Source organism: Hesperophylax consimilis, chromosome 2 (assembly GCF_061612785.1).
Source record: "Hesperophylax consimilis isolate HC1 chromosome 2, BYU_Hcon_1.0, whole genome shotgun sequence".
NCBI lineage: Eukaryota > Metazoa > Arthropoda > Insecta > Trichoptera > Limnephilidae > Hesperophylax > Hesperophylax consimilis.
The window spans coordinates 44,805,644-44,830,611 of record NC_142837.1 but is presented as its reverse complement, the minus strand read 5'-3'; the positions used below and the strand labels follow the sequence as shown (position 1 = coordinate 44,830,611).

Below are 24,968 nucleotides of genomic sequence, written 5' to 3'. Positions count from 1 at the left end.
TTCCCATATCCTCCCCCTCCCTATCCCAACTAACTTCAGCCTCACAAAATACCCCAATTGGGGATGCCATAATTCCACTGGCTAGGACGGCTCTTGTGCGGTTTTCACACAAATGAATTAAAACGATAGAATTTTCTGATCTTATTTAAAACATTGGTAAATATGCCGTAATAAACTGCAATAAATACATGCCGACTGATTACATAAATTCTAATATTTTAAGTACAGAATAAATATTTTACAACCCTGAAATAGATATTAATTTATAAACACCATTTCATAAGTGTAAATGTACTGCTTACCAGTCTGAAGAAGCCCATAGCAGGGCGAAACTAGTCCGCTTTTACAGAGAATTATTTACCACGAAAATTTAGAGAATTAGCAACTAAAACCCAATATACAATTTAACAGAAGTTTGCGATAGACTTTTTAACCATATAGTACTTAGTTTTTATTCAAGTTCCTTCAAATTACTTAAAAATGTTAACAAAATGTGTCTCTTTCTGACCGATTTATTTTCCATGTGAGAAACAGAGACAGACCTAATTTTAATAATGTTTCTAAACATGAGAAATTTACCGGATGTACGCCAGACAGGCCGATCTTAGTCCAGCAAGCGAGCATTTTAGCATCGCAAAAGGAAATACCAGAAGTGCAGTGTATGCGACCGGGAGTTAGCCCTTTCCATAAAATGCAACTTTTACGGTCCAATACGCTCGTCTTTTACGCTCGCTGGATCGTTCTCGGTGGAGAGCGGAGAGTGGGGATGGGGACGGAGGAATTTTAGCCGATGCTACGAAGCTGAGGTGCGGGGCAGGGGACAGGAATTTTGCCGGAATTTCGTACAAACTATTTAATATCTAAGAAACTAGAAATAATATATAATTTTTTTAAATGCAGATCGATAACCAAATAGTTTTTTTAGGAATACCTAAATTATAGAGTATGTGGTGTAAAAAACAACTTAGATATAGCATAAAACTCTCGTTAGTGTATGTGTGTTCCCCCCGTCCGGTACGGGAGTGTTAATTGAGTTGCATTTCAAATAATATTCTATTTCCTTCTAGTATTTTTATAGCTTTGGTATGCTGAATTACTACGTAGAAATTTTTATAAAAATATTATAATTATTTTCGAAGATATAGCGATTTAAAACAAATTTTAAATCTCTATAATCCGCGCAGGACCTTTATTTTCGCCCGGAGCAAAAAATACTTACGAGAAATGGGCAAGTGTGCGGCTTGGATTTGATTTCCATACATATCTACAGTTTTACTCAAAGGTTGATGAAATTTTGCACACTTGACCTTCGAAAAGAGAGAAAGGTTAGGTGTTTACATGAGATTTCGAAAAACCCCTTCCACCTCCTTTTCCAATCCCATATTTTGATACTTTTTGATGAAATTTTACATACTTGACGTTCAAAATAGGAGGAAATTACTGTGTGAAACCCAGACATAAATCTATTAAGATTAATAATTACAGAAACAAATTTGTTTACTCATGAAGTTGTTTATTGATTTCAACAGAATAGAAAATTAAAAACAAATAAAGGAATAACATAATGTAATTTTACTTATTATTTTAAATTTAATTTCAGTCACAAACGACAACAATAAATACCAAAGTGAAAAATAAATACATTTAAAAAAAAAAAAAGAATTAATAAGAAAAATTATATTCTAAGTGGCCACTTTATCAGTTAGATTTACTTTATATAAGTACTGAATTATTTTTCAATAAAAATTTTGCCACTTACAATAAGCAAATTGTTACTTCAACCACAAAATGTCTTAAAATGCCTTATCATTTATCACAAATAAGTTTGGGATTATAATTGTCAGATAACATTGTTACAAACAGTTAGCAACATAAATCAATTCAATTTATTTACTGTGCGTAAATCAAATTGTTATCACAGCAAAGTAACTTTAACATAACCGTATTATGTATTATTATTACTTGCATTGACAAGCAGACGGAATAGATGTCGCAAAAAAATGTTTATTGATACTGTAGCAGACAATGTTACAGGGATTATAACCAGTTTACCTTTTAAAAGCCACTTTAGTCTGCCTTTTAAAAGCCGTCGATAGATCGCAAATGCGACAGCTGCGTGGATCAGGTTAAAGTTAGTTTTCTTCAATTCTTGAATCATCACAACTTAACACCTTTAACAAGCAAATTTTGTTAAAAATGGTATACATTAGTTACCGAATCGTCTAAAGCATAGTTTGTAACAAAAGGTGTGAATTAACAAATGAGCTTTTAAGAATGGTAATGTCTCATGATTTGATCTATTGCATTATAATTTTATTGATGCTAGAATTCTGATGCGAGATGTGTAAGGCTTGCTGCGGGCGGGTGTCGTCTAGGGCTTGCAGCGGTCGAGGAAGCGCGGGTAGAGGCAGACATCCCGGATGTGGTGGCGCCCCAGCAACCAGCAGAGCAGGCGCTCCAGGCCCAGGCCGTAGCCCCCGTGGGGACAGGAGCCCAGCTTGCGCTGGTCGGTGTACCAGTAGTAGGGCGCGGGGTCGATACCTTCCCGCTTGTAACCTGAAAAAAAAAAATTTGTAATTAATACCGAGAATGAATCCTATTCAAGAAACTGGACATAGATTGTGTGATATTAGTTTCCGTCATTGTACATAGTTGGTTCGGGTGACACGATACATCTGGTTTTGCACAATACTATTTTCATACTGATTGCCATATCGGAAACCAAATGAAAAATCTTCGCTTTACACAATCATTATATTCTTAGTATAATAGTTGCCATCGGAGAAGAAATAATATTTTGGGACGGTACTAAATCGTCCAAAAATGGCAACACCTTAAACATATCCATAGATCACAATCATGAAAGCATCTGTCACTGTGATTTGTATGATGTTTCAAGCGTTTGGTCATTATCTAATCAATGTTTTTGTTTAACCATTCGCTCTTCGCAAACCTTCATCATAATGATTTTTATAGGCGAAATTGCCTGCCTAATCTTGATGACTGCATGGCAGCAGAAATTGCCTACCGCAAATGCCAAAGCAATAGCTGTCCCAACATTTTCTATATCCAGTACTTAATAAATACAAAACTGTATGAAAATCGGTATCAAAATAGAACACGTCCATTCATCCCGAATCCTTAGGAATAGACAAACTGAATGAAAAAGCATAGGGTAAAAAATTAACTAGTCAGTTGTAAATAGAATACGAGCTTTTCTCAAGATCAGACAGAGACTTGCTTATCAAAGACAAATTGTTATACATAAAACAAATCATAGATTAATCCAGCCAGTGTTTCAAGGGCCTGGTATAACATCAACAGAAGGTCAGTTGGTGATCTGACATACCTCTGAGCAGCTCCTCGATCTCCCAGATCCTCATGGAGCCACCGACAATCTCGCCCACGCCGGGCAGCAGCACGTCCACGGACTCAGTGAGGCGCTCATCCTCCGGACAGCGGGACATGTAGAAGGACTTGATCTCGTAGGGGAAGCGGCACAGCATGATGGGCTCGTTGATCTGATCCGTCATCTTGCGCTCCGGCATCTCAGGGATATCCTGGAATTCATTACAGATTATTAATCATAGATTGTCATGGTATAACTTATTTCTTTTACAACAAAGGAAGTAATGAGATTTGATACTGTAAAGGTGGTTGCGTCCTATCAAAAGTTCTGACTTGGCCATTGAATTGAAATTTAAAGAGAGATCCATGGCGTAGGAATGAAGAGTGTAAAATTGTATTTGTAGCAGATTGAGGTCTCAATCAAATGCAAAATGTTACGACATCAATAGAGATTTTTGAGCAGGCTTTATTCAAAAGCTATTTCTTAAGAAGAACAACTGCGCGGAGTTTTTCATATAATTTTGAATATGACCCAAAATAACTGAAATTGAAAAAATATATGCAAATTTCTAGTATGGATGTGAGCTATTTTATTTATTTGAGATTTAAATTCTAAGATTAGATAATCTGATTTTTCATGATTTTGAGGCATACAGTTGCGTCAACACTAACAAAATTAGTGTCATGAAATTGGAGTTGAAGCAGAGCACTGAAAAATTGTTCTGCTCCAAATCATTTAAAGTTTAAATTGCTTTGCTCCAAATTATTTAAAGTTTAAATTGTTCTGCTCTAAATCGTTTAAAGTTTAGAGAAAAAAATATTTCACCTCTCCAAACTCATAGAACGAGCCATCCTCCTTGGTGATGTTATTGGCCTTCAGGTAGTCAATGGCCTCGGTGTACTGCATCCTCTTGAAGGGGCGCTTGGGAACCTGGAAGGTGGGGTTCAGCTCCTTGACTAGGTGCGCCAGTGGCGAGGCCAGCACGCGCTCCACCACGTCCACCACCAGGTCCTCCAGGCGGTCCAGCAGACCGTCGAAGGTGATGAAGGCGCACTCTGCTTCAACATGGCTGTATCTAAGAGTGGAAAGATGATAGATGTTAGTTAAATTAAAAAACGACCATTAAAACACATTATTCTAATGCGGACTCGAGAATACCTTGTAACCTTATTGGTGGTGTACAATGTGGCGATGTACAAAATAAACAGAACTGGAACAAGAACTGATCCTTGAGGGACATCACTGGTTACATTTCACTCAGTCGACAGCTGGTTGCCAATTCGAACTTATAATTTTCTCTCAGTGAGGAAGGATTTGATTCATTTGAGAAGTTGTCCTCTTATGGTAATACCTGGGAACAGTGAATATATCTTAATACCGGCAGACCAGTATATATCAGTATTGGGCAATACCGCAAAAGAACAATTTAACCCAAGCCTAGTAGGGACCAATAGAGTTTTGTCAGTTCAGTACTTACTCTGCCAAATGTCTCCTGGTCCTGCTCTGCTCTGCTCTGTAGCTCTGGGCGATACAGTATACATCTCCTAGGGCAGGGATCACCGTCTCCAAGTACAGCTGGGAGCTCTGCGTCAGGAAGGCCTCCTCACTACATAATTAGACACATTGTCAAAAAGATTACAAAATTGTTCATTTTAATACATTTGTAAAGGATTTTTTGAATGTTAAATTATTTATTCCCGTCGGCGGCATTATTTTTACTCAGAGACATTTTCAATTTGTATTGATATTTGAGGAGACTAATTATGGCTTATAATAATTTATTTAGTAGTAGCAACAGAGCTTGCCTTTTAAGGCCAGCTTCATTGATGCTAAATATGTCGATATCCAAATTGATTCTGTTCAATGGCAAAATTGCGCTCCCCACCGACATTACCATTGGCAAGTTAGTCCTGCAGGTGTGACGGAGATAACCATAGGGGCTATAGAAATGAATGCTCTCCATGGAGGCTGAGTTTTCAAACCATCAACGAATCAGTATGAAGGAATGTATAGCAATGTGCACAGCCCTTCTGACCCGTAGATGGTGCATTCTAAGCATACTCAAAAGGAGGTCAGTATGATGGAATTCTTCAGTAGTGACTCATAGCTAGAGACACCCATTCATAGCATTAATGATATCTTCGCGAATTAAAGCGATACATGGCTTATAAATAGCTTGCACCAACATTCAAATCTGTTGACGACACTAAATTCCTGGAAGGTGACAGCTATTTTCAAATACATCTTGTAGAGCAAGTGAGGAATGGAGTCACTGTAGACATAATTCAGCTACTCTTAGCCCTAAAAATTGTTCACAGAGAATTTGCTGAGGCAGCTCTGATGACTGTGTGGACCCCTGTGAATAGTGTTGATGCAGAAAGATTATTTAGTCGCTATAATCTTGTATTGACAGATCGTAGAACATGAAACACTCTACTGTAGAAACATGTGCCATGTTGAGTTTCAATCAATAATATGTACAATAAACAGGTTTCAAGTGATTTTGCTAATTTAATTGTTTTTCCCCTCTCGCCGAATCCCATTCCTTGACGTTATCCTATTTAGTTATAAAAACTATTTTTTCAATAATTAATGCTACATTTCTTAAAAATTAAAGCTATGAATGGGTGTCTCTACTCATAGCAAATATACAAGTTGTGATAGTTCACCTACAAGACATATAGATGGCTCTAGTGTAGATAAATTCGACTTATCCGACATCTGACGGATAAGTCTAACTATAACCTCTAAGATGGAGACAGATGGTAATATAAAATGTTAAATTTGGAAGGCAGGTCCACCACCCCGGGAACCATTTATTGGACAACCAACACGGTTCATAGAGTGAGGTTTGTCTAGGTCTTAGCGGCGGATCGGGAGAGACTGGTTGAGGGAGACCTTTTGATTTCTCCAGCCAGACTCTTTCGACCCATCGCCTTGCACCTCCGTGGGAGGATGGATTCATACATCTGTCACTCCTGAACACATTGACCCCCAGATTCTTACCGATTCCTCTCCTCCTTTTCCCTAAAAAGACCTTCCACACAGCATCCAAAAGATGACATATGCCCCCGAGGGAATTTTTTTTTCAGGCCCTCTTGTGTGGAGCTTATGTAAAAATTTACATAGTCGCCACTTCATCGTGTATACCAAATGAAGAATCGAGAACTGTGAGGTTTCGAGAATCAGACGTATTTTGATAATAGAGAGGACATTAGCCTCCAGGCCGTCCTATACACTAGTTCCTGATAATAAGAGTTTTAAGATCAATAGGAACCTATTGATAAAGACCACTATCTTCTCACCTTCTCCACTGGAACTCAGCCCAATTTTTTGCAACCCTAAGTGTAAGCTTAATATATTGATAACACATGTTACTTGTAGATTGTAGATTTTAATTCAGTATTATACAGCCCTGACGAAGCAATGGTTGTAGCGAAGCCCGGTCGGCAATAAGTATAAAAATAAAATGGTGTTTACTAAGTTATTGTTTTATTTGAAATAATATTATTAACGCGCTGGAACCACACCTACAGCAGAAACATGCATGGGAAAAATGCACCATCTCACTTGCACATCAATTCGCTTATGGGCATATTTCCTTTTATATATTTGACAAGTATTATTAATGTAGAATTTAACCAAATTCCATCACATAAAAATAATTTATTTATGAAGTTATATAATTACCCAAAGAAGTCCATCTTGAAGAGTGTGGAGCCGCCTTCCACCTGTGTCTGCACCAGCGTTGGTGGACACACCTCGGTGTAGCCGCGTGACTCAAAGTGCTCCCTCATGCAGCGCGTGACAAGTGCACGCATGCGTAGCACAGCTGACGTGTTCTCTCCACGTATCATGATGTGCCTGAATAAAAAAAAACACGGGATTATTGCATGCTTTCAAAAATTGGTTAGTGTGAAATTACAGATCGGAAAAAGATTTCATCTTCTTATGTAGTGTCTTATCTTATTGGAGGTTGGTTATAATCAGGGCAATCTTTATCCTGCAAGTAGAACTGTAATCGTACCGGTAATTAAGGTTTTGAAACCATCAGGTCTTTCATGAATTTATTCATTATTTTTATTTTAGCGCTCATAAGGTGATTTTTCACGAAAACGGCGCTATATAAATTAGCCAAATATTATTATTATTCTTTTTGAATTAATTTGTTAATTTATTCATTCATTCTTTCTTCATTCATTCTTTCATGAATTCATTTGTTAATTTATTCATTCTTTCATTTGATAATTCATTAATTCATTTGTTAATTCATTAATTCATGCACACATATGTTAATTCATTAATTCATGCACACATATGTTAATTCATTCAGGAATTGAATGAATGAATGAAGCATCTTTTTCTACTAATTTCCAATAAATCTTCATTGGATTGTCATCTTGATGGTCATCAAGTAGGTAAGTAAAGGGAGAAGACTCCATTTTGTAAACTTAATAAAGCAAAAAACTTGGCAAAACAATACAAAACAGAAACGCATGTGACAGATGCTAGAATACACAGAGGACTACCGGAAATGTCCTAAAACAACAATAACTGGTGACTGGTAAAACTGTCAGCTCTAGCAAGCTATACGGCAGTATAGCACTCAGTGTGTAAGAATATAAGATAACCCAACTCGTTGGTGTACAAAGCTTGGCACTCGAGTCTAAGCACACAGCGGACTACTGAATTTGACATATGAATACCGGCAAATTATAGAACTTGATTTTGTTCTTTCAACTAGTCAAAATAAAGATAGATTATAGTTGTACAATTGAGCAGCGAACGAGAGAGGTACATAAATATAATTAATTTAAAAAAATATATATGTACCTGTTGTCAAGCTGGACATCAGGTAATGCCTCTTCGTTGAGGATGGCATCAGCACCTCCAGGAGGAGCAGCCCCGATCAGCTCCCAGTAGTCTACAGCTAACTCGTGTCCTCCGGGGGCCTGGAAATTAATATATTTAGGTACATGAAATACATAAATTCGGTCTATAATATTATCAGAATTCAGTACCGTGCGTTTGTTGATCACTTTTCAGCAATCTCTTAACAGGGGAAATTAAGAAGAATATAAAAACTGGGATGGACACACCAGAAAAATACAATAATTTGATCAGAAATTTGAAGCATTTTTCTAATATCGTTTAGAGGTTAGGACTACCCGGATCTGGTCTAAGATTGTTTTGGTCGAGTAGCTTTGAACTCACAGTTTTTCCTTCAGGCAGCAGGTTCAGCGTACCCCATAGGTCCACCGTGGACTCGGTGGTGAGCGCCACAGCATCGTAGGTCTGGCAGAGCTGGTCGTTGAGCACGCACTGCAGGTAGCCAGTGCCGTCGCGCAGGTTGATGAACATCAGGGCGCGGCCCTGGCGTCGCAGCCGGTGCACCCAGCCCTTCACGCGGATACGCTTCCCGCGATATTCTGCGCCTGGAGATGGAATTTTAATTTAATGTGTAACATTAAATATTGCTGTGAATTGATCATGATACATAATAACGCCTTCTTCACAACAAAAATACTTTATTTAGACTAGAAGCTCTTAAAAGAAATTCAAGTATTGGAACTATACAGAAACCCGAGTAAATCTGGCTTTTAAGAAACTGAGCGTCTTGTATAGGGCTAGCGATTCTTCAATAGTGACCAGCTTCTAACCCTATACAAATCTCAAGTACGCCCGACAATTGAATTTGGGAGCCACCTCTGGGCTGAAGCCCCATAATACTAGATAAACCTACTTGATTCTGTGCAATGGAAGGCGGTCCAGCTAATTGACAATCTATTTGTTAACAGACCGATTGCCATCTCTAATGCACAGACGCAATGTGGGCATGCTGAGTCTATTCTACAGTTATTTTAATGGAGCGTGCTCTAAGGAGCTAGCAGCATCGATCCCCGGTTCATCGGTGCACATGCGTGAAACTCGACATACATGAGCGGAACACCCCTTCACAGTTGATGTGGGCTTTACGAGAATGGGCCGCAAGACATGTGGAACGAGCTACCGGCATCAGTTTTTCCACGTTCATATAATCCGGGACTCTTCAAGACCCACGTCGATAAATCCCTTCCTACAGCCCTACCTTAACCCGCCTCACAACGCTGTCCAACCGGGTGGCGACATAGTCCTCTGCCTTTACACTATACAGACAGGGGAGCGCTCTTGTGAGGTGTCACATAATTTTTTTTTTAATAAGTTGCATAGTATGGCCTGGAGGCTAACATCCTCTTTATTATGCTCTCAAAATCCCTCTGATTCTCGAAACTTCACGGTTCCCCTTATTTAGTTACCCACCACGGAGAGGCGACCCTATATACTACAGACATCTGTTGGATAAATCGATAACCTCTAAGATCTATGTATCTACACTAGAGCCATTTATGTATTGTGGCTCAAACTATCACACATTCCAACTTGAGACTAGATTTATACTCTCAAAATTTCTCTTTTGCTAGAAACCTAATTACTAGCCCACCTCGGTTCTGAATATGGAGGGGCAAACCTATCTGCACTACAGCCATATATGTATTGTAGCAAGAACTATCACAAGTATTAATATTCTTATGGAGACAGCCTGCATAAAGTCTCCTGAAAGTACTAAATCATTGCGGCATCAATTTTTTTTTAAAGAAATACAAACATTCTCTTATTACGAATAACCTAACAATATTTGGAAACTACTTATCATGTTTATAAGTGGAAAATGTTGCTGGTGATGGAGGACTTAGCAGAGGAATTGAATCCACAATGTGTGTCGGCTCAAAGGGTCTCGCTCAACTGGCCTCTCCCGATCCGGCACGCCACGCAGTTGATGGGCAGACGCATACGCCGCCAATACCAGGACAAACCTCACCCCTGCCGAGTCACCAAACGAACCACTTGGGGTGACCAATGGCAGAGGATTGGTTATCCAAAAAATTGCTCTCTTTTAATCCAGACCGCTTCAATACCTGCATTAACAAGTTCCTTATTACAGCCCTTTCCTTACCCCGCCTTGCGTTGCCCAATTGGTGGTGATTTAGTTTCCTTGGACGAGGGTTCTTGTAAGTGCGACGTAAACATTTTTTGCCTGACAGAGTGGATCATTGAACACACAACAAACTGCCCCACTTGGAAAGATATATATTTCATATGGCCAGTATGGGAATACATTCATCCTACAGATGAACCAGTTTGCTAGCGTGTAGTTATCGTGGATTTGTTTGAATGACCGAGTTGCATGCCCATATGTCTTTAGCAAGTGAAAGTGAGTTGGGATTCAATGTAATACCTAATAAATTAATTTTATCGTTCTCCTAATGACAACTGATATTAATTTGTTATTTGGTATCTGGACATTTGAAATCAGTGCAGATAAATAGATACTCATTGATATATGATATTATTGACATATAAAAATATATTAAATTTTCTACTTAATCTTATCTAATCTATATCTTTATGTGTGTACCTTTTAGACTCCAAAACTCCTCAACCGATTTCAATGAAAATTTCAAAGTTTGTTCTTTTTAGTGCCGGGAATGTTTAGAAAATGGTTTGAATGGTAGAATAAGTCGGGGACATCTGAGGAAGACATGGATATTACAAGAGCGAAGCATTGTCAGGCCTGCTAATCTTCTCTAAATAGTATAAAAGTCGCTATCCGCATCTGTCTGTTTGTGCACTTAGTTCTTCTAAACTATGAAACAGATTTTAACCTTTCCCTTACTGTGCTAAAAAAATACACGCGTTCCGGTGCTGTGTAGTCAATACACATCTCAAAATAAGCAATTTAATATCGGAAAAGTATGAATATTCATAGCTAATATGTTTATTATATTTTATATCAAAAGTGATAATAATTGTAATTTAATTGCTGAAAACATGAAAAAACCATCGGCAGATGCTAAAGAAACGTGCGAGGGGTCCACATCTAACGACGGTTCGCGGCCAACTGGCTAGCGGCGCGGCCGGCGGCTGGCACAAACACAGCTGTGCGGTCGTAGGTATCGATGGTCTAAATCAAAAACTACAACTCCAGAAGTGTGGATGTCTCATGTTCCCGCATAGCGAATTAAAGCGGGACATCAATAGCGTGTCATTTCCTCGCACACTCTTCGCGTATTAGTATCACACGGTTGATTGTATTGGTGTATTTGTTCCCGATTTTTAACAAAAAACTCTGATTTTTAATTGAATTTGAAAACTATGTAATATATTATTTTTTAATTTAGTGTATAAATGTATAACGGAGGAATACCTAAAATCTGAACCCAGAATTTATTATATTTATAGAGTTATTAAAGTTATTAGAAGGAATGTGTAGTAAATACACACCACAGATAAGGAAAGGTTAATAAGGTTTTCACTATCATTCAGAAACTTTCTTCCGAAATGCTTATACAGGGTGTATCGGCACTAACCCGACAAACTTTAACCAGCTATTCCTTAGCACATTTGGAGTAAAAAATGTTATGGGCACTTTGCTGTCCGGTAGCATTTTTTTTTCAATTAAAAACAAAAAAAATTAAAATTTCCACACTACATCACTTTTATTGGCACTGCGTTTCGTGTTCAACAGCTGTTATAAGCAAGTATGTCATAAAGCGTCTTCGCTCTTTCGCACACACTAAATAATAATAGTTAAAAATGAGACGAATGGTGCCGTGCCATTTCGTTGTGATTCTAAAAGTGCGCCAATATAGGTACACACGTGCATTATTCAACGGAATTCGAATAAAATATTTGCCAGATGGGTTTTCAAACTTTGACAAAGGATAAAACAGTGGTGACATGTGGTGAAAATATGAATAGTAAATTTTTTATTAAAAGAAAACCGGACAGCAAAGTGCACATAAGATTTTTTACTCCAAATATGCTAAGGAATAGCTGGTTAAAGTTTGTCTGGTACGTGCCGATACACCCTGTATATATATAATACATGCATATTATATTTATAGAAAGTAGAGAAAAGTCGATGTCATGTAATCAAGTCGTAAAAAAAAATATTTTCGGGCGCTTATGTTGCTAACGCTGGCTAAACCTTATAAGAATATATAAAAATTCAACCTGCGTATGTTTGTGCTTGCAAAAGTCGAAAAGTAAAACTTCATTCTTATTAGTGCCAGAAGTGTTTAGAGAGTGGTTTGAAAGGTAGAAGTAGTCGGGGACGCCCGAGGAATACTTAAAGCAATATCTCGGAATGAGATACGGAGCTGAATTAATCTCAATATTATGTAGTTTTTAACAGTTACCTTGTGGTATACAGTAGTGAATGGAGGAAGAAGTCGGAGACGCTCGAGATAGACATTAGCAATAGCCAAGTATTGGGTCCACTAGTAGTTATATTAAGAATAATGTCCCAGTGTGGGTTTATTATTTTTAAAAAGCTACAGTTTTATTCCAAGATTAATGAAATTTTGCACACTTCACCTTCAAAACAAGAGGAAGATAATCCTACAAGAAATTTCGAAAAACCACCTACATTTAATTTTTCCGCCCCTTAATAATAATAATAATATTTGGATGATTTGTATAGCGCCGTTTTTGTGCAAGATCACCTAAAGGGCGCTGTACAAATATATAATACATTTCTATGGCAAAATTTCTAAGGCAGAATTTTTATACTTCTTGATGAAATTTTGCACACTTAATGTTAAAAATGAAGAGGAAAATTATTGTCTATTTCTGGTTTCTATACATCGGCTACTTTGATTTAAAATTTACAAACTATCAAATGGCGGCCATTTGTTGATGATGAAATTTTTTAAACTATGATTTACAATTTCAATTTGAGAGGCGGGTATGGGTACCGCCGCCCCGGGAACCATTTATTGAATAACCAACACCTATGTTATAGGTCACCCAAAGTGGTTTGCTACATTTAGTGACTTGTGAGGTTTGTCTAGGTTTTGGCGACGGATGCTTCAGCCCACCGGCTGCGTGGCGGGCCAGTTCGGGAATCGGGATAGACTGGTTGAGGGAGACTTTGTACCGCAGTGGGAGGGAAGCATTCATACGTTTGTCACTCCTGGATACACTAATCCCCAGATTCCTACCCAGCCCTCATACCCTTTTCCTTCCTTTCCTTAAAAAGACACTCCACGCAGCATCTTTTAGCAGTTTTTCAGTTTAATGAAATGTAACTGCCTGCTACAGTACAGTAAGTGTATTTTTAAAGTAATGTAACTGCCTGCTACAGTACAGTAAGTGTATTTTTAAAGTAATGTAACTGCCTGCTACAGTACAGTAAGTGTATTTTTAAAGTAATGTAACTGCCTGCTACAGTACAGTAAGTGTATTTTTAAAGAAATGTAACTGCCTGCTACAGTACAGTAAGTGTATTGTTAAAGAAATGTAACTGCCTGCTACAGTACAGTAAGTGTATTGTTAAAGAAATGTAACTGCCTGCTACAGTAGAGTAAGTGTATTGTTAAAGAAATGTAACTGCCTGCTACAGTACAGTAAGTGTATTGTTAAAGAAATGTAACTGCCTGCTACAGTACAGTAAGTGTATTGTTAAAGAAATGTAACTGCCTGCTACAGTAGAGTAAGTGTATTGTTAAAGAAATGTAACTGCCTGCTACAGTACAGTAAGTGTATTGTTAAAGAAATGTAACTGCCTGCTACAGTACAGTAAGTGTATTGTTAAAGAAATGTAACTGTCTGCTACAGTACAGTAAGTGTATTGTTAAAGAAATGTAACTGCCTGCTACAGTACAGTAAGTGTATTGTTAAAGAAATGTAACTGCCTGCTACAGTACAGTAAGTGTATTTTTAAAGAAATGTAACTGCCCGCTACGGTACAGTAAGTGTATCTTTAACAATGAAGATTTTTCAATAAAGTTAGGCCAGCGCCACACTTGACGGAAATTCCGTCGCGGATCTTCCGCTGGAGTCAATCCGTTACCATACGTTGCAGCCACACTGAATATTCAGTGGCGGATTATCAGTCGACTGCCAACGCTTATACAGCGTGGTCGTAATGGATCCGATAGAAGTGATAGCTATTTATGAGGCATTAGAAGAAGAAAGAAAAAGAAAGCGTAAATATTGGGTTCATCCCATAAATACTCTTCGACTAGAAATTGGGCAATTTCATACCTTGTATATGCAACTAAGAAATTATCCAGATAAAGTATTCGAATATTATCGAATGTCCATACAATCATTTGATGTATTGCTGAATTTAACGAAGGACTATATTACCAAGCAAAATACAAAACTTAGAACGGCCATATCTCTCCCAAAGGCAAACTCTATTTTGCACTTCGATAATAAATCTTTCAGTGTCGAACATCCTGTGCATTGTTAAAGAAATGTAACTGTCTGCTACAGTACAGTAAGTGTATTGTTAAAGAAATGTAACTGCCTGCTACAGTACAGTAAGTGTATTGTTAAAGAAATGTAACTGCCTGCTACAGTACAGTAAGTGTATTTTTAAAGAAATGTAACTGCCCGCTACGGTACAGTAAGTGTATCTTTAACAATGAAGATTTTTCAATAAAGTTAGGCCAGCGCCACACTTGACGGAAATTCCGTCGCGGATCTTCCGCTGGAGTCAATCCGTTACCATACGTTGCAGCCACACTGAATATTCAGTGGCGGATTATCAGTCGACTGCCAACGCTTATACAGCGTGGTCGTAATGGATCCGATAGAAGTGATAGCTATTTATGAGGCATTAGAAGAAGAAAGAAAAAGAAAGCGTAAATATTGGGTTCATCCCATAAATACTCTTCGACTAGAAATTGGGCAATTTCATACCTTGTATATGCAACTAAGAAATTATCCAGATAAAGTATTCGAATATTATCGAATGTCCATACAATCATTTGATGTATTGCTGAATTTAACGAAGGACTATATTACCAAGCAAAATACAAAACTTAGAACGGCCATATCTCTCCCAAAGGCAAACTCTATTTTGCACTTCGATAATAAATCTTTCAGTGTCGAACATCCTGTGCATTCGTCGTCGCCGCGTGTTATCCGCCGAATGTGGCGCGATGCATACAAATACGTGGAATGCGACTTTGCCGATCTTACGCCGACGGAAGATCGGTGCGCGGAGGACGGAACAGACGCGAGTGTCGGCGGTCCGCCACGGAGCGACCGATCGTCCGCGACGGAACGACCGATCTTCCGCGTAGTGTGCCCGCTATTTGTAATTTATATGCAATTACATGTATTGGCGTTCCGTCGCGGAAGTTACGCGACGGAATTTCCGTCAAGTGTGGCGCTAGCCTTTGGTTAGGTTTTTATTTATTGTTATCAAGTTTGATATGTAGAACTCCATTTTAGTTTTTGAATTTCTTTTATATATTCAATAATATTATATTAACAGTTTTAAACAAGTTCTGCTGTGTAATTATTATTACTTGAGAGCTTTTACGTCTTATGAAGGCAGTGTGATAATAATAATTACACAGCAAAACTTATTTAAAAATAAACTGTTTTTTGTAAATTTAAAACTAATATTATTGGTCACACAAATTAAAAAACGTATTTTTCAATCAAAGCACTCTAGATCAATTAAAAGTCACAGCCAACTGCATTGTTATCATAATAGCACTGAAGCATTCAATAAGATTGATAAATAATGCAAAAGATATGCAGATTGCGGTTGTTGTGTACAAAATAACGCAAGATGAAGAAATTAGTTTTAATCTGCATGTGGTTTGACCTCACTGCATTTACAGGCAGGGAAATAGATTAAAATGTGTATATGAAATTACAAAACGAATAAAACCATAGTAAAAATGCTATAAAAATTTAATATTTTACAATAAGGTTTTTAGCGTAACTAGTTTTACATCTCTCCGCTTCGGGCTGGGTTTTAACCCTTTCGGACTGTGTGTGCATTCGAAAATACATGGAATGAAGATTTTTTTTCCTTCTTTTCCAGAGTGATAAAAAGTGGCAGTTTTCGTTTTTCAATTGCTGGTATTTTTAAGCGCTATTTTTCTTATTGAATTTTAGCTACTTAGTTTAGGCGGTAGCCATTTTCATGTGATTTTTGTGTTCGATCTCAACCAAATTGTTTTTCGTGATTTATTTTAAATGTATGTCTTGAAGGTATTTTAAATGTTTTATGTAATCTTTTAAACTGAACAAAATGTTTTTTTACACAGTATACTATTTGTCATTTTATGTGAGACAAGTCCTCTGAGACCTAATGCTCTTTCAAATTAAATTAGCAATAACTAATAACTTGAATCGAAAACTTTCAAATAACTACCAATTGTTATTGTTCGAAGAACGAACAGGGGTTGGAATAGCCGCCCTTTACAGGGCTATTCCACACAGATAAAGTATAAATTAATTATATGGCTTTGACAGGCAAATGCGGAAACACAATGCGTAAAGTTACTTCACAATCAACTTACCGGTGAAATGATGGTGAAATCTGCATAAGCCTCATCTGTCAACACTGGAACGGGATTGTCGTTCGTTATCACTCGTTATTTTAGATTAAATTGCGATAATAAATACGTATTATGATTATTCCGATAACACAACCGGGGATCGATATGTGACAGGACGAACCGTTTTTGTGCAACTGGCTCGGCTCACGGCTTTCCGTCGTTTTAGCTGACTTGTGCGAACTTAAACTACACAGTTCAAATTCTGACGATACGATTGGTTAGTACACGGCCTGTCAAAAGCAATTGGCGTTACGGAACATTCCGCCCACCAAAATACAACAACGTGTATTTTAAAGAAAATTTAGAAACAAAACGGGCAATGCTGTGGAACGTTGCGTGAACGAAGAAACAGTGAAAAGAAAGAAGAAAAAGAAGAAAAAAAATATTAATAATAATAATGAAAATGATAAGAAAGAATGCGCCGCGGAAGCGAAGATGATCAGTCACATTGACTAGGCAATGGACATAATTTGGTTAATGGTCTCGTGAGAAGAGAACCGTTCGATGTACGAACCGTAGCGATACGAACAACGCCGTCGGGGCCTGGATGACAATGTTCTCGATGTAGAGCGTCTATCACAAGAGAAGTAAGCTTAGATTCGCGAGGAAATAGGGCAGGATGTTTATACTCGAATTCGAGCCCAGATTGAGATAACCTGCCACCCACCCTGAGCACACCGTGGTCGTCAATGAAGGGATTAAGCTTCCGCATTTGTTTCGACATAAGGTTGCCCTCTTTCAAGCGTGTGATATCATCATTAAAATGTACATGTTGAGTGCGTTTAACTACTGTCAAAAGTGAAGTGTGAATTTCGGCACGGTTTAATGGAAGATACAAACGACGAGATTCTTTATTCTGTAGGTTGTATATGAATCTAAGACAGTGACCGAGAATGCGTTGGATCTTCCGAATCGAAGAAAATTTAACTAGTAATAGGTCCACCAGATTTTCGTCCTGTTGGACAAATAAAGATCGAACTCGTTCCTCAGAGTGAAGTTCAATTTCGTCGAAATTGCCATCGAACAACGGCCAAGAATCGGATGACTGGATCAGCCACGAAGGCCCCGCCCACCATAACGTGTTATCGATCAGATCGGCTGAAGATTGACCATAGAGAAGCGACATCCGCTGGATTATCTCCAGATGACACGTGATGCCAGGAAGTCCCTTCGAGGGCATCTTGAATGTGACTGACACGGTTAGCCACGAAAGTCTTCCAGCGACACGAAAGAGAACGTAACCAGGCGAGCACGATGGTTGAATCCGACCACGCAAAGGTATTGGAGATCGGAAGCAATGGTACGTATAAATCTTTGACGAATTTTAATAGATCTGCTAGAAGAACTGCCGCACACAGTTCAAGGCGAGGCAATGAAATCTTTTTTGTGGGGGTGACTCGAGACTTGGCGCAAACCAAATATATTTGGACTTTATCGTTAACATCCATGATTCGCAAGTAAACTACCGCGCCATATCCAAGTTCCGAACTATCTGAGAAGCCATGAAGTTGACACGACTCCATGTGAGGGAATGACACCCATCGAGGGATTTTGAACGACTTCAAGAGCGGTAATTGTTTAGTATAACGATCCCATTGACGAACAATTTTAACAGGGGGGGTGTCATCCCACCCAACCTTTAGAACCCACAACTTTGGTACTAGGGATTTGGCGAAAAACGTCAAAGGGCATATAAAAACGAGAGGGTCAAAAACCCGAGCGACTTCACTGAGGATAGTGCGTTTAGTGCACTCGCGATCGAGGCACAGGACTTCGAATGAAAATGTATCATGTCGTGGCTCCCACTTTAATCCCAATACCTTGAGAATGTGAGAGTTATCAACATCCATGGACACCAAGTCATTGAGGCAGTATTCCGGAGGCAGATCGGCGAGTAATTCTGGTTTGTTACTAGCCCACTTCCGCAATTCGAATTGACCTCGTTTGAACATCTCGATAACTTCGGTTTTCGTTTGTTGAGCTTGTTCCAAGCTGTTACAACCGGTGACGATGTCATCTATGTAAATATCCGAAGTTAGCACACGACGCGCTAGCAGTAAATCATAACCTTCATATTTGGTCAACTGTTTGACAGTACGACAGGCTAAAAATGGGGCAGAGGAGACACCATAGGTTACAGTGTTTAGTTGGTACTCTTGGATGGGTTCCGACGAATGAAAACGCCAAAATATTCTTTGGAAAGCACGATCTGGTTCTTGAACCAATATTTGGCGATACATTTGTCGTACATCAACAGTAAACACTACCGATGGTATACGGAATTTTAGCAAAAGCTCCAGCAGGTTCTTTTGAAGCTTTGGACCGATAAGCAAGGTATCATTTAACGAGGATCCGTTCACATCCGTCGTTGAGGCGTCGAAAACCACTCTTAACTTAGTGCTAGCGCTGCTTGGACGAAGAGTGCAATGATGAGGTATGTGATACTTTCCCTTGTGCAAATCTTTTCCAGGAACACGAGTCATGGGACCACTGTGTAAATAATCAGTCATGAAAGCAGAATATTGTTCACGTAAGGTTGGATTTGCTATGAGTTCGCGCTCGAGGGAATGGAATCTACGTAAAGCGATCTCACGCGACCCTGGAAAAGAGATATCCCTTCCCCTTTCTCGGAAAGGCAAGGATACGATGTATCTTCCCGAAGTGTCCCGTGAGTGGTCAGTGTAGTACATTTGTTCACAAAGTTGTTCCTCAGGAGTGAGGTGTGAAGACTGGGGAATGGTGTCTAACTCCCACAGTGGCTGGACCTCTTCGTGGAGCCGGTCTTCGTTAGTAACGATGAAAGAATTCGTTTCATGAGCAGTGTTCGAACCAACTGAACCTAGAAGAAGCCAACCAAATGCAGAATTGAAAGCTGATGGCTGACGTGGACCACCATTCACATTACCAGGTCTCAGAAGAGAAGAGAAAACCTCAGCACCCAGAAGAAGATCAATCGGTCCCGGTTTGTGACAGTCAGGATCGGCAAGAGGCAAGTTTCTCAACTGATGCCACGATGACTTATCTAGACGAACAGTTGGCATGTTGCCGCAGATACTAGGCAGCGTAAGTGCCTTGATGTTGAAGAGAACCCGTCCCTTAACACCGATCTCTAATTGAATGACTCCCGACGTGGTTGCGGAAGATTGGCCTAAGCCGCTAACTCTCTGAGAACTGGCTTGACGAGGGATGCCTACGAGCTCCGCAGCACGATCAGTGATGAAGTGAGCTTGACTGCCCGAATCGATCAATGCGCGAAAGGTTTGGAAACGGCCGGATGAATCGCGAATGCCAACATTGGCGGTTGACAATAGTACTATAGACTTGTCTCCTAAGTTGGTGAGGACCTGAATTTTAGAGTCGGAAGACGTCTCCTGGTCCGTAGACGTCGTGGAGTGTTGATGCTGATCTTCCAAAGAAGCGTTTTCGTCTCGATGAAGCAAAGTATGATGTTTTTGCTGACATTTTTGACATGTAAACAAAGATTTACAATCTTTAAGATAATGAGAAGAATGAAGACAATTGAAACACCAACGGTGTGATTGAACAAACTGTACGCGATCCTGAACTGACTTGAGTGCAAATACCTTGCACTTGGAAATGGAGTGGTCTTCCCCGCAACAGGAGCATTTCAGATAAGTGGTGGAGTTCGAGGACCTATTTGTTTTAGGCTGTCCTTTCTTAAGATCGCAAAGAAGCGCTGAAGTGAGTTTTTTGGCAGCCTGATTAAAGTTCCGTTCAAGAGGTTTGTCAATAGTACTGCTATCGCGAGTCGAAAAATGTAAGTCTCGTACAAGAGCTTCGCATTTGTTATAAAGAAAATCTTTGAGTTTCAAATATGAAGGCAGCTTGGTAGGAGACTGAAGTTGTTCGAATGCGCATCTTGTAGGTGAATCTAATTTCGACAGAATTAAATAACAAAGCACGAAGTCCCAATTATCTGTTGGGAGATCCAATTCTTTTAAAATTGTTAAATCCTCATTAAATACATCGAACACGCGACGGAATTCAAAAGGATCGTTGGGCGGAAAATTTAAATTTAGCATTTCCCGCCAACACGTAAATGCGAGTTCACGCGCGTTACGATAGCGCGCGATTAATCTTTGATATGCTTCAACGTAGTGAGCTCCTTGTACTGGAAATGTCCGAATTAACCCTAAAGCTTCTCCAGATAAACATGAGAACAAATACTGCATGCGTTCGATGTTGGATAAAGATTTGTTTTCATGAATCAGAGCGTTAAACATGTCGTAAAATTCGGGCCATTGCTTGACATTTCCAGAAAATATTGGAATGTTTATTTTTGGTAATTTAACGTTTGTGCACGCATTCGCGGTCTTACAATCGAGAGGCTGACTGGTTAACTCCTGGTAAATTTCGACAATTTGATAATACATCTCGTCAAAGGTTTCGCGAATTTTATCCTCATCAATTTCGTTTGTGTCATCTAAAGCTAATATTTCCGCGTGAGACGTTTCAAATTCAAGAACTATCTTTTCCAGAGTAGTATAATGCGCTAACAGTAAGTTGCACTTAGTTGCATCGTGCAAAGCGCTTTTTGCTATTTCATGTGTCTTGAGTAATCTATTATTCGCTAATGTCCGTTTCCGGCGCAATATTTGAATTGCTGGGGCCATGTTGAATAAACACGATTGGAAACGTACCCAAAAACGAAACGAAAATAAATAATAATAATATAATCTATTACAATTATATGCGTGGTAGGTCGTAAATACTCAAGAGCTAGGTACCTACCTAATTACTGTTCGAATTGATTATTATTCAAAATTTAAGAAACATTCCACAGCATTATCCGTTTTGGCATAGATAGATAATAATCTTAAAGTTCCCTGGTTTCGGCACCAAAATGTTCGAAGAACGAACAGGGGTTGGAATAGCCGCCCTTTACAGGGCTATTCCACACAGATAAAGTATAAATTAATTATATGGCTTTGACAGGCAAATGCGGAAACACAATGCGTAAAGTTACTTCACAATCATCTTACCGGTGAAATGATGGTGAAATCTGCATAAGCCTCATCTGTCAACACTGGAACGGGATTGTCGTTCGTTATCACTCGTTATTTTAGATTAAATTGCGATAATAAATACGTATTACGATTATTCCGATAACACAACCGGGGATCGATATGTGACAGGACGAACCGTTTTTGTGCAACTGGCTCGGCTCACGGCTTTCCGTCGTTTTAGCTGACTTGTGCGAACTTAAACTACACAGTTCAAATTCTGACGATACGATTGGTTAGTACATGGCCTGTCAAAAGCAATTGGCGTTACGGAACAGTTATCAAGTGTAAAATATGTTCTAACCCTACCAGTTATTCAGGTCTGAAAGGGTTAACACTATTTATTTATTTATTTATTAACGGACATCGTCCAAATTACAAAATAATAACACGAAAACAATAAAATGAAAAATACAGGAGTAGACAAAGGTACATGAAAGCAAAGACATAAGGCAGATATAATATAAGAAAATAAAGTGACAAGTCGAATCAAGTCAAGACTACGCCGTGGGTCAGGACCACGGGACACTTATAATATTCCGTCACTTGTTTAGCGACCGGCAAAAATCATTCAGACTTATTCCAAAGAAGTTAAGGTTTTGACTTGAGTTGACCAGTCTACACATTCTGGACAATGGTGAATAATATCCATAATTTGTCGAATGATGGTTGAGGAAGAGCAGTTCATTATTTCTGAGTCTGTGCGAGGGGATATTGAAGGGAATGAGTTGCTATCAAGCTATTGTTATCAAGTGTAAAACATGTTATACTCCTGCCAGTTATTCAGGCCTGAAAGGGTTAACACTATTTTTTATTATGAACAGTAGAAAGATATGGTATATTATCTCGAAATTTGATGGCTATTTAAAAGTTCCCTAGATAACAATGGAAATAACGTTGAAGGCTGAAACATTGTGCAAATTTTATGATGCCTAAGCTAGTTAACAGAATATCTCGCACAGTTTTTAACCCATAGTTTGTGCGGGGAGCAGTTTGAAACAGGATTAATAAATATTTTTACACAAAACGTGTACAAAAATATGAGGTAAATATACAACAGATAGGGACGTGGTTAATACGCACTAACATAAAAAAAAAAAATTTGCTTCAGTTAGATAATAATGAGAAGTAAGTATTTCTGTTTTCGGAAATGGAAAATAATGCATTTTAAAAAGTGGATAATTTGACATCATTTCTTATATAATTATATTAAAATAGTTTTTTTAGGGATGGTCTTTTCAAAAATTTATCTTTTAACTAAACGCAAACTAAGAACCTATTTTAGGATCATATTTGGGTTAAATAAAAGAAAAACAACTAACCTTAAAATTTGAATACCAATAACAATGGCCGCTAAGTGAAAAATCGATTTTAATTTTAACAAAATAAGTATACAAATAAATATTTTTGTACAATTTTTGTATCTATTGCACAAAAATATATATATCTATAGGACGTGCGGGATTTCACTAACCTCCCCACATCCAGGAATAAAAAATATTATTATTTTCAATTTCCGGAAACTGAATTACTTCCCATCATTATCTAACTGATTTCTATTAAAATTGCATATTAACCATGTCCCTAATTGCTGTATATTTACCAAAAATGATATGTATAAATAAATAAATAACCACATACCACTGTTTACCAACTATACAAGTTATGTGCATAAAAAAATCAATTTAGGATAGAGATAACTAGGTGAAAGCGAAGAATTGAAAAAAATCAGATTGGGATATTGGTAAAACTTAATAATTTCAAATAATAAAATAAAGTTTATACAATGACGGTCAGAAACATAGGGATTGATTACTTGCACTTACTTTTTCAGCATTTTCGTAAAAACAGGAACACACAATGCATTGAATTTCGACAGAATGGTTTTTTTTTCAAAACTGGCGGCAAGTATTTGACATAACTTGACCAATAACAAAGCTCCATCAAGTCATATATCTGAACCGATCATAATTTAGAACAGAGGGTACTGCTCCAAACATGTCAATGAAATTCATTCAGTACCTACTTACATTCAGTACCTACTTATACAACACTCAAATTCGAGAAATATGTTGTGCAAATCTTAGCCAAAACACAGCAGCTGGTAGGGAATTTAACTTGACAATGATAACTTACCTTCAACAATTTTGATATATTTAGCTTCAGGCAGATTGGGGTCCTGTTTTATAACAATCTTCTTGGCTTCCTCGATGTTCTGCAACCTTCTCTCATTGTCAGCCTCGTCCCTCAGTTTGCTTTCCTTTGCCTTCTCGTTCTCTCTGGACCAGATCTTGATGATTTTCTTCAGCTGGGACTTGGCCGTGACGTCATACTGCCCTGCGTGTTCCTTGTGGTCAGAGTAGAAGGTGGGAAATGGCTCTTTTCCCGCCTTTCTCATGGCCTGGAGAACCGTTTTGAAAGGTTTTTCCTTGGTGCCATCACCAGTCTCGTCATTGCCACGTTTATCGGAAGTGTATAGCTCCCCTAAATAAACACATAACAACGAATTAATACTCACAGAACAAACATTACAAACAAGCTAACTTGTTAATTTTATTTTTACAGAAGTTTAGTAAAGAATCGATGAAAATAATTTCACTAACCTAAAGACAATTTTGACATATCTTCTTCTGTCATTTTGCAAGTAATTACTACTTGATTAAACCGATTTTATACTTGCTGACTTTCAACAAAAACTATATATTTAGTATAAAATCGATACGCGTCAGATCGCGTATGTAATATTAAATTTAAAAAAAATATAAAAGCCGAACGAAATCTGACCGTCTGACAGATTTCAAAAACGCCGAAACTGCATTACTGAATCTGAAATCTGACGCAACGAGAGAACATGTGGCGCTAGACAGGTATAAAATTGCGTTCAAAGAACAATTTAATCGCTACGTTGTTTTTGATCCTGACCATAAATGATCTAATTCACAAAATAAAACAAATATAACGACTAATAACTCAAAATAGGTTGAGTCAGATTATAACTGTAGTAATAATAAATTATCATGAATTCTAAAAAGCAACTATAGCGACAATTTTCAACAAAATCAATTGCATCTTTAAGTACCTACCCTAGATTGATCGCTCCATTAAAGTTATTTTTGAAACGTGAACAAACAACAAATGAAAATAGCGGCGTTGATCCGTTTCAAAAATGTTCTTGGTAAATAA

General features: G+C 38.2%; 1 protein-coding gene across 1 annotated transcript; it reads right to left on the bottom strand.

Moving 5' to 3' along the window:
• Positions 1-1,651: 1,651 nt before the first annotated feature.
• On the bottom strand, positions 1,652-24,635 carry AsnRS (asparagine--tRNA ligase). The gene is made up of 9 exons (XM_089645595.1): positions 24,389-24,635; positions 23,922-24,269; positions 8,564-8,784; positions 8,183-8,301; positions 7,040-7,213; positions 4,827-4,955; positions 4,175-4,424; positions 3,350-3,560; positions 1,652-2,556 (listed from the first exon to the last, which is right to left on the bottom strand). The coding sequence occupies exons 1-9, from the start codon at positions 24,420-24,422 to the stop codon at positions 2,372-2,374; spliced, it is 1,671 nt and encodes a 556-aa protein (XP_089501721.1). The 5' UTR covers positions 24,423-24,635; the 3' UTR covers positions 1,652-2,371.
• Positions 24,636-24,968: the final 333 nt, after the last annotated feature.